The sequence below is a fragment of the Pollachius pollachius genome (genome assembly GCF_949987615.1).
Source record: "Pollachius pollachius genome assembly, chromosome: 12".
Classification (NCBI taxonomy): Eukaryota; Metazoa; Chordata; class Actinopteri; order Gadiformes; family Gadidae; genus Pollachius; species Pollachius pollachius.
In genome coordinates, this window is record NC_136945.1 from 2203893 (window position 1) to 2219358 (window position 15466).

At 42.3% G+C, this 15466-nt stretch overlaps 1 protein-coding gene across 1 annotated transcript; it reads right to left on the reverse strand.

Annotated features, from left to right (window-relative positions):
* Window positions 1-360: 360 nt before the first annotated feature.
* On the reverse strand, window positions 361-11901 carry cept1b (choline/ethanolamine phosphotransferase 1b). The gene is made up of 10 exons (XM_079747319.1): window positions 11807-11901; window positions 7841-8116; window positions 5872-6046; window positions 5018-5165; window positions 4783-4924; window positions 4241-4325; window positions 3500-3631; window positions 2981-3139; window positions 2780-2905; window positions 361-1202 (listed from the first exon to the last, which is right to left on the reverse strand). The coding sequence occupies exons 2-10, from the start codon at window positions 8029-8031 to the stop codon at window positions 1086-1088; spliced, it is 1275 nt and encodes a 424-aa protein (XP_079603445.1). The 5' UTR covers window positions 8032-8116; window positions 11807-11901; the 3' UTR covers window positions 361-1085.
* Between the last annotated feature and the right edge of the window lie 3565 nt (window positions 11902-15466).

Below are 15466 nucleotides of genomic sequence, written 5' to 3' on the forward strand. Positions count from 1 at the left end.
AGCCCCGTGATGAGGACTTATGTGAGGAAGACTTTTAGCCAAAGGGAAACCTAATAAAGTAGCTAATATTCATTTTCGCAACGCAGCGATTTTATAATGAAAAATAAATCAAAGATGTTGATAAAACACTTGGTAAAGTCCCCTGTGGGTTTGGAGGCGATACCCAAGAACTCTAAACTGAAACAGATAAGCCAAGGGGCATGTTATTGTTAGTAGGTAGAACTTTGATATCATTGCCATTAGCTCTGATAGATTGACTGACTTCGTTTCGTGAGTCACTTGTTTCGTGTAACCAGTCAGGACTCTTTGTGGCTTCGTATGCACCTCACAGTTCGGAACCACGGAGACACACCCTGTATGTATTGGCATTAAATACTCAAAGGCAAATTTTATTAGCAAGTACAGATAAATTAAAAAAATCAAGTCAGCACAGTTTTTGAGGGAATAAACATTTACACACACATACAGCGATTCAGCTCAACTGATCTGGTTACTATTACAACATTTTAGAAATGTTATCAATACCTGCTATAAGACATCATATATCTTATGAGCAAATGAAAGCATGAGACAGTCAATAAATGGTTTTAGTTGTGATGCAAGAATATAAAACAAGAGGTATAAAAGCAAACATTTCCACAATGTTGTAAAACAAGTTCAGACTTTGAAACTGGGTGCAAGGCATTTCTGACTGCAAAAAACAAACAAATATTTTACCCCTAACAATTTGACTTGCAGTGTATTCAAGAGAATATACAAAAATGTCCCAAAGCAGTATGTTTAAACTTAAAGGTAGAACATCTATGAAGTGACAGTATTTATATAAAGGATAACAAAACAATTTGTGAACTTCACATTCAAACACATCGAATAGTTTGCATTTATTTTTCTTTCAATACTGTGTAGTCATCCATCATTGGAGAAATGGAAATTTTTACTTACAGACCTAATGAACGAAAAGGATCTAAATTCTAAATTAACAGTATTTGCAAGATCATAATCACTTGTAAAATGCCTATATTTGTTATATAAATCTTGTATCTATATAATGTTTAATATCTTGTTTGCAGCAGGGAGCACTGTCCTTAATGAAGCCCAGATGGAGGTGAAGGCTTGATTTTGAAGACAAAGATGCGCAGATGGGATGCAATCTGGTTGCAAACGCTGACACAGTAACGCAGCAAGTCAAAGAATGAAATGATCTGTTTAGAGAAAGGGGTGGGGTAGTTAAAAATCATACATTTCCAATAGCACAGCAGAACTAAGGAAACACTAACAAAATCAGTGATCAATATTGATCACTGGTCAGAACACCCAGAACCAACACCCTGAACCTCATGACCTACCCAGAGCCTCAGCCAATGGCCTGAACCTCAATGACCTCATGACCTCCCCAGCGCCAACTCCCTGAACCTCTATGACCTCATGACCTACCAAGAGCCTCAGCCAATGGCCTGAACCTCATGACCTACCCAGAGCTAACGGCTGGAACCTCATGACCTACCCAGAGCCAACGCCCTGAACCTCATGACCTCATGACCTACCCAGAGATAACGACTGGAACCTCATGACCTACCCAGAGAATGGTTGGAACCCTCAACACCTACCGAGGGCCCCCCTCTCTGCCTAATGTAATCAATGATCTCTTGCTTGTTTAGTGTATCATACAATACAACTAACAAAAGCCTGAGAAGATCTCTGAGCTTACGTTTCGGAATAGCGAAACATGTGCTATATATGGTGAAGCCTAATGTATGGGGTCAGAACAGTCTCATTAATAATGAATGCACAGAGAAGGATTCACAAATGTATTTTGTGATTTATATATGAATTACTCTCCTCTCACAAATACATTTCAATGCACACACAAATGGATATCGGTATATATAAATGTAAAATAAATACATAAACAAAAATAAGTTTCACAAACAAATTTCTGATCCACACACAAATGTGTCTTGTTTTAAATAAATGTAACATAAATCCATAAATATATGAATTAAAAAAATATTAGCAATTCTCATCAAAAATGTATTGAACTGGTCTGTATATATATGTGGATTTTTGAGACTCCTGATGTGGCTGAATTCACAAATGCATTTTTTTTTACAAGGAACTCTCTGAAGCCAATCAGATGCCTCTCCCTTTTTCAGCCAATCACATGACTGCAGTGACTGGGTTTTTAGATTGTCGGTGCCGTTTACTACTTTAACGGCACAGACAATCGTTGTATCGTTCTCTGTATGGATCATCATACACCAGAACTATCATTTTGCTCCATCAAAACATTTTTTAAGGGGTTTAAAGTCAACTAGTGAGGATCTGTAAAAATTGTTTACGAATCCCTCATTGAACACGTTCTCATATAACATCACTTACTGGTTCAATTTATGACAACCCCACCCCCAGTTGGTCCTCAGGAAAACCACAAGGGTTCCACTTACCATTCCAGCTGATCCTGACAGGTCGCTGCTACAGAATTAACAGAAAAGAACCCCATTCCCAATAATCGATATAGCAACAAGAGAGGATTCATACTATACACCTCATCTCCCATATAGCAAATACTTTCCTTCAGGGTTATGGGGTTAGTTGGTTGTTTTCTCAATCGCTCTAAACACTTTTCTGTCAATTATGATTAACAATAGAGACCTAAATCTGAACCAACATAATGAAACCATTATCTTTTAAATTTATGTTATAGTGGCCATTCAGAGGGATCATTCATTTATGTATTACTAATATGCGTTTTGAATGGCTGGGTAGTTAGTCTACTTACCAATGCAATCCACAGCACCAGGTACTCGTCGATAAAACTGTTGAAATACTGATCTAGGAACAGCAGCCCTGGTCCGAGGAACGCTAAATCATGGAGGTGCATCTCACTTTTTGTCATATGGGCGACCTATGAACAGAATGGCCCATTAATACAATGAAGAGTCACATAGAACCTTGGCATGGCAGGAAGAGGTCAACTTACAACTAATTTATTGGTGATTTTGGCTGCTACAAAGCCAAAGGCCAAAATATAAAGGCATGGGTGTCTCTCGAAGAGCTGGACAGCTGATTTCTTGTATATCATCATAGCCAGCATTATAACGGAGCCGATATGCAACACAGGAGACAGAACACTGGTTCCCTGGGAAAATAGAAACATGTTAGTTTAAGCTCACAATTAACCAGGGTACAGCCATAATACCAGCATACTTCAATATAAAAGCAGGCGTATGCATTTATCATATGTGAATGCTTTATCTCCATATTCAATGACTTGACTATGCCTTATACAAGTGTGCTAAACATATGCAGAAACACGGTAATAAAAATGTGTCACGGTGCTTTTAAGGTACTGATGGCCATTAAAAACATTATATTCTGTCACAATACAGAGATGTGAGGTAAAGAGGGAATAAAATAACGTGTGATTATTCTTCCAATTGTTCAACAAGCCATTAGGTACAGTTAGCGCACACACACACAAATACACAGACAGACGTACAGCTATTGTGGATCCATTTTTGCCCACACCTCCAGTAAAGATTACTCTGAAGTAATTGGTACAGGAGAAGATAGCCCCTATAAAAGTGCAGATTGCAGGAACCATTTTCACTTGGACATTTACAACTGGAATCTGTGGGGTGGAGAAAGGCACAAATGGATGTATTTTAGTGTCATCATGAAAGGGTTGTATGTGCAGCGTGGCAGAGACAACATTATCCTCATCTTGTTTAATAAGCATCTCCTCAGACAGTCAGAAACCGCTCCATTTGGCTTGTCCACAGCAACAACACAAATCACTTGGCAAAGTAACAAACAAAGGACATAAACAAAGGGCCTAAATAATGTTTTCTACACAAAATGTAACCAGACAATTACCCTATCCTGTGTGACCTGCAAGTAAGATTTTCTCATCAGTGAGAAAACAAATACGTTTATTAATTTGTTATCCTAAATAACCGATCTTAACGTAGCAAACAACGTTATGACAAGATAACGTATTAATTCATTATCATGGCAGAATCAAGCTGGTTATTTCTTCATTCTTAAGTCATTATCACCTAAATAAAAATATTCATTATTTTTATTCTACCACAAAGGGCTGCTCGTCTCCTGTAAATCCCTCATCCTTTATGATGCATAGCAATATACGTAATACATAGTAATATTCAAAGCTGATCATTTATGACCCACAGTAACCTATGTTTTTAAAGTGAAAGTATGGGAAACTGAGATCAATTACCATTGATTGCCATAAAGAAGATCCTCCGATGGCCGCCAGCAAATACATGATTATAATAAAGATTTGTACTTCAGTCACATCGATGCTAAGTGGGAGGAGAAAAAAATAAAGTTTATTAGAAATGTTTTTCAATTAAATACACACACACACACACACACACACACACACACACACACACACACACACACACACACACAAACACACACGGGCGGAGTGGGGCACTTTTTCATACCGGGAGCTTCCCGTACTGGCCGCTGATTTGTTGACGGGGGGGGGGAAGAGATAGGTTGCGAGGCGCTGGCCAGGATCCTGGATCCTGACGGAGATCTCGTGCATTTCGCGATTGCTCGTTCGCGTTACCTACTACACAGCGGCCGCTAGGGGGTGCCAGCGGCCCGAATTAGTGCCGCGGCCCACATAAGTGGACCGGCCCACCGGGAAACCTCCCGATCGTCCCGATGGCCACTCCGCCTCTGCACACACACATCCCATTAAATGTCCTCTTCTGAAACCAGATCCCCGTAAGAGGTCACAGAACGTACATGCCGAAGCGCAGGGTGCCGGACACGTAGGTCTGCCAGTGGGCGCAGTAGAACATGAACATGCCGGCGAAGCAGCAGAAGAACATCCAGTCTGGGTTGGTGCCCAGTTGGACTGCTATACTGGTACCCAGCACTACGAAGACTGGACAGAGGGGGGAGAAAGACGGTTACATGGTCTGGTACCCAGAGGCCAACCAATAAGGGTCTTTAACTGAAGCATTTCTCTGTTACATACCTGTGGAGAGAGAGTCACACCCGTGGTCAAACAGCTCCCCTAGAGGGGAGCTGCTGTTGGTACGTCTTGCCTGCTTCCCATCAATAGCGTCCAGTGATTGGTAGACAAAGAGGCCCACAGCACACAAGAGATACGCCCACAAAGGAGCCTTGAATAGAAGGAGGGAGAAAGAGTGGAGAATTCTACAAACTTAAATATTGCATATAGTTGAAAGACATTCAAGTCCTGTATAATGTCTGCTGTGCTTGCAACAGTATTTCCGCATAAACTTTACAAGAATTTAAACAATTAGCAATGTTTTTGTGTGAATTATAACAATGAAAGAAAAAGAAAGCAGGAATGCAATGTGATCCAAAGATCGACAACTGCAGAATAATGGCTAATTTGCAGAACCACTGCAAAACTACTCTGCAGATAATAAAGTCAGTAGTCTCAATCACAAACTACAGGTTCACAAATAAGAATCCCTTTTAATTGAAAGAAAAATTAGACCAAATAGTAGCCCAAACACAGGTGACCATTAAACACATGTTTTATTGGTCCAAAAATATATTGACTTATTGTTGACATTTGTTATTTGTCAAAATGTTAATTTCCGAAATATTTATTTGCCGTTTGTGAATAGTTATGTACTGATGTGGTTGCTAATTGAATACATTTTAATATGCTTTCCTACCCAAGGACCACAGTTTCAAATGAGCCATCGGTCTTCCTCTGGCCAGACTACCGTGCTGTTGTCCATTGATGTTATTTAGCAGATTACGCTAGCCAATTCTTTAGTTGGGTTCTTCAACGTCTTTATTTATAATAAAATCATCAATATAACAAATCCATACTCGAGTCTGATGACCTACCTGTTCTGTAGCAGTGGGACAGTAATACACCAGTACCAAGGTGGTAAAGACATTGGTAGCCAACCCCACCACCGTGATGAGGTTGGGAGCGATCCAGGCCGGGACCCGTCCTACCAGCCACTCCCAGTAGTGCTGCATCATGGGCTCCAGAAGGGAGCGGCCAGCACTGCTGTATCTGCAGGGACAAACAGCCGGGACACTGGTTCATTACACAATCACATGAAACAGTCAGCTGTACATTCATTCATGGGCCAACATTCAATGTAAAAAATAAACAATAAATACTAGATTAAATAAAAAATAATTATTTGACTGAAATGGTGGTGTGGCAGTACTTCTATCCAAACCAGGGAGAAGAGGACAATGATGACAAGCCCATTTGTAAACTTTTCCTCAAGCATATTTGTCTTCTTGTGCTCTGAATGTTGAAGAAGGGCCAGATTCTTGTAGACTGAACCAAATTGAGCATTGTTTCTACGCTGTAAGCCATGCGTGTGTCAAGATGATTTTCGGTCAAAGCTTTTGATAGACCAGAAATCTGAAATAGCTTGCTTCAAAATGCCAAAGAGAACACTGCAATGGTGAGCATCATTTCAAGCAGATGACTCTGAATAAGTGTTCACAACTTAATTTAAATACAGCCGTCACAAACTAACTGGTGAGTGGGGCAAATGGTCAGGAAGGTTTATCTACATACAACACATGTGTTGACCACATCCTAACCCTAAATCTGAATTACAGATCGGAAAAATGGTAAAGAAAAGTAAACAGAAATTGTACAAAACAATGCAGGTTAAGCTGCTACACCTGTTGCCTCCAAGGAAAGCTAACATTCGTAATGTTTACTTATTACATTATATACTTGTTACATTGGCTCACTAACCCCAGAGCTCGACTGAAACCGCTGATATAAAACGCTTACATTTACATGAAAACAATCGCTGTCCAAGCATATATATTAAGTTAAGTTATCCTTTATTTATCCCTTTTTAGGGGGAAATTCTCTGCTTTTGACCCATCCGGGTAGTATGTGAACACATACACATACAGAGGTCCACACACATGGGGCACATCGGCACTCCCGGAGTAGTGGGCTGCCGCAGTGCAGCGCCCGGGGGGGTGGGGTGTCAGGTGCCTTGCTCAAGGGCAGCTGAAACTCTTGGAGCTGTCTGGAGCTCTCTGGAGCTCTTGTGTTTTTTTCTAATTTGGAGCCATCGGACACATTGATTTGTTATGGCAGCGTTTCCCAGCTGAATTCAACAAGGATGCAACAATCATTAGACGTGAAGCTTCAGGTTCTTCTGGAGCTGTGGGGTTACTCTAGTGTTAAGGTCAATATACATAGTGACCCTAGATGGTGCCTGGTGGTTCTCTAAAGCTTAGTGGGAAACCATCTGGTGGGAGTCCACCAGGGTGCCAGTCCTGCAGACCCCCTTTGCCAGCTCAAGTAGCCAGACTGTAAAGAGCCCTCCCATCCGAGCTTCCTTTTCCCAGCCTGGTATGTTTAAAGTCAAGCAACGCATCTAACCACCGCACAGCGCTTATTTATTTAGTTTGCTTAGGTAAATGCACCCATCAGCTAGTCACCTCAAGAAATCCTACTTTTTTTTGACAGTTCCAGTGGATCCACCTCTGGTGTACACTTTTTACACACTCTGATATCACCATGAAAACATTCTGGGGGCAGGGTGAAAAAGTACTTGGAAAATTGTTCAAAGACATAACCAATATTATATGATAAGGGTATTCTGTACCAGACCTTTATCTTTTCTATGTTTGGATTTTACAGATCTCTAAATGATCTGTTGCCTACACGTTTAAAAAATGTTAAACCTTGAGACATGCCTTGTGTGATATTCTTCCAGCCTCGTTTCACGCGGCCCATAGTGGCGACTGGACACGTGTATCCACACTCAAAAGCAGCAACATTACCATCAGGAAAAGTAGACCAACAAGCCTATGGGGTCACCTGTGTTCCTCCAGTCTTTTCAGCTGGTGTCGAGAGAGCGGAGGTGAGGGGAGCTCAATCAGCCTCCGCAGCGTGCCAGGGGTCAGCCAGCAGGTGGCCTCCATCCCAATGCCCTGCACAGGGTCTTTGTCCCTGGCCAGGCCTCGCCGCAACCGCAGGCTGCCCTGCTGCTGGTGCACCTTGGTCACCATGGAGCTGGGAAGCTCTCTGCCGCAGAAGACTTAAGTCACTCCAGCCACCGTCCACTGCTGCTGAGAAGCCTGGAACCCTAAGGGACTGAAACAAGAACCAGGATTAACAAGCTACTTACAATATGTTATGGGCAGTTGTGGATTGGGCCAATGGTTTGCTTTATTTTTCGCTGTGTTAATAATTAAAGTACAAATGAAGTATTGACAATAAGAAGTGCAGGAGCTGATATGAAGATGACTACAGCTGTGGATAAGAAACTGCTAAAATATCATGCACTGCGGCTCAGAATAGCTAAACACAGTATCATACAATTGGGGAAACAAAGCACTGAATGGCGAGTTAAATGGAATAAACTGGACTATCTGCACTGAACATGAACAAACTCAGTCGTTCAACAAAAGAAAAGCTGTCGCTGCCGTGTGATTTTGACCCCGTTATCTGCACAGAGACGAGCTTGCTGCAAAGGACATGGAAGCCGGTCTTAATGAAGTTTCTGATACTGTTAAAATGTTAAACTTAGTCAACAAACTGCATATCATTCACTGCGCTCTGCGAGGAGATGGGCGCCGTCAACCACTTCTGCATACAGAGTTAAGATGGTTATCCAGCGACGGATGCTGACGCGTCTGTTCGGCTTGAGGGAGGAGTTTCCTTTTGGACAGGAGGCCTGATCTGGCAAAGTTATTGGTGGATCAGAAATGGCTTGCTCAACTCCGCTACTGCCAGAAATGTTGAGTTTAACCAATAAGAACAAAGCAATGAAGGTTGTAAATACAACATTATCCAGCCGCAGCATGAACAAGGCGAGGCTTTCAAAAAAAAAAATACAAACTATGGAAAACTCGCCTTCTCAGGAATCACTGACATGCTTGAACAGATAGCCAGAGAGACCTGAAGACTAAACAGAGCACTAGATGAACCTTGAGGACGACATGCGGGCAGCCTTGTAAAAAGCATTAGTCTGAAAGAAGAGCTTTGTAAACTGTGCTAATTAACTGTTCAATGTAAAGCTTAGTGGGAAACCATCTGGTGGGAGTCCACCAGGATGCCAGTCCTGCAGACCCCCTATGCCAGCTCAAGTAGCCAGACTGTGAAGAGCCCTCCCATCTGAGCTTCCTTTTCCCAGCCTGGTATGTTTAAAGTCAAGCAACGCATCTAACCACCGCACAGCGCTTATTTATTTAGTTTGCTTAGGTGAATGTACCCATCAGCTAGTCACCTCAAGAAATCCTACTTTTTTTGACAGTTCCAGCTGATCCACCTCTGGTTTACACTTATCTGATATGTCCATGAAAACATTCTGGGGGCAGGGTGAAAGAAGTACTTGGAAAATTGTTCAAAGACATAACCAATATTATATGATAAGGGTATTCTGTACCAGACCTTTATCTTTGTTATGTTTGGACAAAGATCTCTAAATGATCTGTTGCCTACACGTTTAAAAAAATGTTAAACCTTGAGACATGCCTTGTGTGATATTCTTCCAGCCTCGTTTCACGAGGCTCATAGTGGCGACTGGACACGTGTATCCACACTCAAAAGTAGCAACACTACCATCAGGAAAAGTAGACCAACAAGTCTATGGGGTCACCTGTGTTCCTCTTCCTCTGTGTCTTTTCAGCTGGTGTGAGGGGAGCTCAATCAGCCTCCACAGCGTGCCCGGGGTCAGCCAGGCACGCTGGATAGTAGAAATGTATTGAAAATGCCCATTCATCAGGTCATATTTTGTTAAAAAATCAATAATTTAGCAATGTAATTGTACTACAAATAAGAACTTTTATTTTTACTAAACATTGTTTGCTTAGTATCTATAATCAAACTGATTTTTTGAACTAGCACTTTGTCGTAATGAAAACACTTAACATAACACAGTTATAATGACAAATGCCATACCATAAAGAAAACCATGGACGTCAACAACCATGGACGTATCAACAGAGTAATTCCTGTGCTATTTATATGGACACATGCGTGGGAACTTGGGGTAATTTCAAATTGTCCATTCGACATTTGGAGGTATGACTAATGTAGATTAATCCCAGCGATCGGCTATGACATCAAAATGTGACCCTGACGCATAACGTCAGGGTGTATAAATATATATATATATCTATCTATATATGTGGTTATAAGTGAGACAGTATCGAAGTACTCGATACCACCAACTACACTACTAACAATAGAGGCTACTGCACCAGCAGCTACACCACTAACAGTAGAGGCTAGCACCACCAGCAGCTACACCAATAACATTAGAGGCTAGCACCAGCAGCTACACCACTAACAGTAGAGGCTAGCACCCACCAGCAGCTACACCAATAACATTAGAGGCTAGCACCAGCAGCTACACCACTAACAGTAGAGGCTAGCACCACCAGCAGCTACACCAATAACATTAGAGGCTAGCACCAGCAGCTACACCACTAACAGTAGAGGCTAGCACCACCAGCTACACCACTAACAGTAGAGGCTAGCACCAGAAGCTACACCACTAACAGTAGAGGCTAGCACCACCAGCTACACCACTAACAGTAGAGGCTAGCACCAGAAGCTACACCACTAACAGTAGAGGCTAGCACCACCAGCTACACCACTAACAGTAGAGGCTAGCACCAGAAGCTACACCACTAACAGTAGAGGCTAGCACCACCAGCTACACCACTAACAGTAGAGGCTAGCACCAGAAGCTACACCACTAACAGTAGAGGCTAGCACCAGCAGCTACACCCCTAACATCAAAGGCAAGCAGCACCAGCTACAACGCTAACAGTAGAGGCTAGCACCACCAGCTACACCATTATCAGTAGACGATAGCACCACCAGCTACACCACTAACTGCAGAGGCTGCCACCTGCTTTTAACAGTCACAATAACCCAGTGGGTCATAGATAGTGGAGGGTCACGGCGACCTCTTACTCCAGTACTCGTATTTTACTTGATGTCGCCAAGCAGGCAAACCTCAGTGCCTCCCTAGCTGTCATACCATATACCAGCTCACACGGTATGACCATATGACCGTACAGCTTGTTTAAACGTTTTGTGGAGACACTCCAGCTCTGAATGAGTGGTGCATGTCTGACCCTTCTGCTTGTGAACCAGTACTGAGCCCTTACTGAGGGTTAGTGTGTGTATAGTGTTTGTGTCTATATTGTATGCTCGTATATGTATAGTGTGTGCATACTGTGTGTGCATAGTGTGTGTGTATAGTGCACGTGTGTATGTGTGTGTATGTGTATATTGTGTGTATAGTGTGTGTGGTGTGTATGTGTATATTGTGTGTATGTGTATATTGTGTGTGTGTGTATGTGTGTGTGTGTGTGTATTCAATGTGTGTATAGTCTCTCTCTGTGTGTGTATGTGTATATTGTGTGTATAGCCTGTGTGTGTGTGTGTGTGTGTGTGGTGTGTATGTGTATATTGTGTGTGTATGTGTATATTGTGTGTGTATGTGTATATTGTGTGTGCATAGTGTGTGTGTATAGTGTGTGTGTGTGTAATGTATATACATATGTATGTATATTGTGTATGTATGCGTGTATAACGACTGAATCCGCGCTTACACCATTGGTCTTGTGGTGACATGTCTAGCCCCACTGGTGTCTCACAGCTCCAAGACAGAGGACCTGTCCTGCTCCGTGACAGCTTTAGCTAATCAGCTAAAGTAGCATGCTATAGCTAGCTAGCTGGAGCTATGTACATCACACAGACCCAGAGGATAAAAACACAGAGGACACACCCACCCACAGTACCATGACACAGACGAACTGACTTTACCTGAGCAGAGCCTCTGTTACCCTCGGCGATACGTCTGACCAGTGCCTTTACCCAGTCTGACCAGTACCTTCGTTCACCCAGGCGGCTAGTTGAGGAAACACTGTTTCCGGTGAGGCTCGCCTTCAAATTAAAAGCATAAGAAGATCGCGGATCCCTCACTGTGCGTTCACACCAAAATCAAGATGCAAGATTGCAGAATAGCTCAAAACGCAACGCTGTCAAAAATATTTACAGCTCATATCGCTCCAGCATCTTTTTTTTACAACTTCTAATGCTAACTTAAATTAGGGACTCAAAGATAGGAAAAATCCTAACTACCTATTACAGAACAAAGGCCCGTATTACAGTATTACCTATTACCTTATTACCTAACCTGTTGGCCATTTCCTATCTTATCTTTGGACTCCTATCTTATTTTACCTTAGGTAATCCTAACTGTTCTGTCAATCATATTTTTCGATCGGCAATCATCAGGTTATGTCTGTTTCTGCACTCAGAATGTGCACATGATTGATAGAACATGTTACTTTAAACGTTAACAGAGACTGTTCCTACTCATGGCGGGTATTGGTAAAGAGAAGAAGAAGAGGAGTAAGAAAGTAGTAAAGTAATTCTTCCACCAAATTCAAAATTAAATGTCTTTGTAGGTGAAAAAATGAAATTAAAATATGGTCAGGAAAATGTAGCAAATCATTATGCGGCCTCGGTAGCCTTTCAACCATCATGTTTCTGTTGTGATGTGCCTCGTCTTCATTGTCCTACAGATCAGTGCTGCTGCCATTCTTTTCAGTTATTGAGAGTTATTTTGAATTTAGGACAGGATGTATGGCCACCTAACTTAGGGATCCTAACTTAAGAAATTCCTAACTTAAGATTGTTCTGTAATGGCTAAACTCCTATATTAAGATAAGATAGGATTTCTTCCTAATTTAAGTTAGGAAACCTCTTTTTCTGTAATGAGGCCCGGACCTTCTCAATGCCATGGAAAGCTCAGTTCACTTGCATTGGCCCTTCACAACTTCCGGCGGTGAATTATATTTGATAATTCAACGTTGTTAAGTATAATTGACAGTGGCAAGGAAAACAAACAACTTTTTGCCTCTAATGACATCTTTGGTATCACTCCGCAATTAGTCCGGTAACTTGTCAACCACAGCGTCTTCGGTTGTGCTGTGTACTTTTTGAAAAAAGTTAGCAGAGTCAGGATCACTTGTAACTCACTTTATTTGGACTAGTCTCTATGAAGCAAAAGGAGGGGAATTGTATAGGCACATGTGGAGATACGCTTCGTAGGGCATATAATGGAAGCGTTACCTGGAACTTTGTGTGGTGACTTTAATACTGGGCAGCCATGACCTCAGTTATGTGCTCTGATTGGCTAAGCATGGTGCTGAACTCCCGCCTCCTGGATACCCGTATGTGTGCTCTGTGCTGATCCCTTGCGGCTATGTGTTGGCATTGCAACTTGGTTTGTGGCTTGGTGCTGACCTCTTGTGGCTATGTGCAGGAATTACACTTGTTTTCGTGGCCTTGAGCGTCTGAGTTTCCCGAATATTTTGGCCGCTCAGATCTTTAGAATTGGCACATGATGAATGGCTTCCTGTATAAGATAGACGCCTCCCTAGGCTCAGGATCCCTCCTTAGAATGAGAAAGAAGCCTCTCTAATTGGTTTCTCGAATACCTGGGCGCCTCCCTGGGCTCAGGATCCCACCCTAGGGTGAGAAAGAAGCCTCTTTAATCGCCAAGGATATATATGTGGCCTGTTGGTATGAATGTGTGAATTATGTCACAATTCCCTCCTTGGTCATCTCAGATGACCATCCTCCAAGCAATATAAAAGTATAAAAGGTATAAAAGTATAAAATATAAACCGAAATATAAAAAAATCTCAAGGCTGCATAACCATGCAACAATCATCAACACAACCAACCAAGCCGCACAAATCAGGCAGGTCTGTGGGTCACATGGAATATACAGTGGGCTACAAGCCTCACTCAACAACAAAGCAGTAGACATACATTCACCGTGTAATACAATCATCACTAAATTAATAATGAAAAATATGTCATGCATCATCAGGAAAACAGTAATCAAAAATATGTTATGCAATCATCAAGATCCAAAAAGGCACACAGATTGGTTTAATCATAAAAAACACACCAAATACCTCTATGTACTGTATGTGTGACATGCATGCATTGAAAGTCAACACCACAAAAATAAGTGACATAAGAATACATTTTAAAATCAAAAATTTCCACCAGATATGCATAGATATTGAACGAGTCAGGTGATCTTCATGTATTGGTGCGGTGTATGTATGAGGGGGGTTTTGGACATCGGTGTATCGGTCGTTGACATCGGTCGTTGCTTCCGTTCGCTGTCATCAGGCCCTGTATACCATGAGGCCGGTGTGGGTACTAGATCGGCTGCCAGATTGACTCGGGGTCCTGCGCTTGCAGATGATGTATCGACACTTGGCGTATCGACATATGCCAACGGACAAAACCCGGAAGGGCTGTTTATCAACGGGGCTCAATCATGGACATAAAAAGAAGGCTCAATGCGTTTTGGTTTTGGTTTCATTGAACGCAGCCCGTTCTTTCGCACAAACAAAGCCATTGGAAACACGTCTAAAAGCACTGATGAATGCATATGTAACGCAGTTCCTGTTAGGGACTCTTATTCTGAAGGAGCAGAACGGAGGTGTCTGCGTGTGGGTCGCTGTTTTGACTCTGTGTTGGGAGCGCTGGAATTAAAGTGGATCGCCCCGTTCAATGAATGGAGTTAACCGATTCTTCTCTTATATATTACCCAAGTATAGGCAACAATAAAATGCTCGGTTACACATATATTTTTATTTTCACATATGTTAAAGTAATTATCACCTACAAAATAAATCCTATATTGATGAAAGCCCCCCCCCCCCTAACGTTTATAAGCTCACGTTAGCCATCAATCTAAAGCCACAAATATTATCTGATCAATCTTTGTACATTCGATTATTATTCATAGATTAGAAAACAAAAGGAGATCATTAATACTTGGGAATAACATGGGAATGAATGAAACGTGCATGCGCATTTAAAATACATTGTTTACAGGAAGTGCGTCATTATTGCGCATCTAGGACCCCGAGTCGATCTGGCAGCCGAGTCGATCTGGTACCTACACAGGCTCACATGGAGAGGTTACTAGCACATCACACATGAGCCTCCTCCCGGTGTCCAATCGTCCAATATTTGTCCCTCCTTGGCAAGGGCACGGCTCACATGGAGAGGTTACTAGCACATCACATGTGAGCCTCCTCCGGGCGTCCATTCATCAACTCACCCGTACCAGAAGGTAGGAACATGTATCCATCGCCCCCCAAGAGTCACCAAACAGTCCCATCATCAGTGTAGTGATACAGAAACACCATGTTATATACGCAACCAAACAACACTATGCAATATCAATCATGAGCAATCATCGGCTGTAGAATGATTCGGAATTCAATTAGACCAGGCATCTTGAATATTGTAGCTACGGGTACTGTGCAAAACGGGGCCCCGGGGATTATTCTACGTTCTCCAGCCAGATCAGGTGGACCCTCGTTCAAACTCAACGGGCCATACTCGGTCCCCAGGTAAGCCTGGACAGCACCTGGCGCATCAGGG

Excerpts from the sequence above, each read along its gene's own strand:
- cept1b (XM_079747319.1), bottom strand. The coding sequence starts at position 8,031 with ATGGTGACCAAGGTGCACCAGCAGCAGGGCAGCCTGCGGTTGCGGCGA. Across the intron at positions 5,166-5,871 it reads GTCCCACTGCTACAGAACAG|GCTCCTTTGTGGGCGTATCT; the intron begins GTAGGTCATCAG and ends CTTCTATTCAAG. Across the intron at positions 4,326-4,782 it reads GGCACCCTGCGCTTCGGCAT|CATCGATGTGACTGAAGTAC; the intron begins GTACGTTCTGTG and ends CCTCCCACTTAG.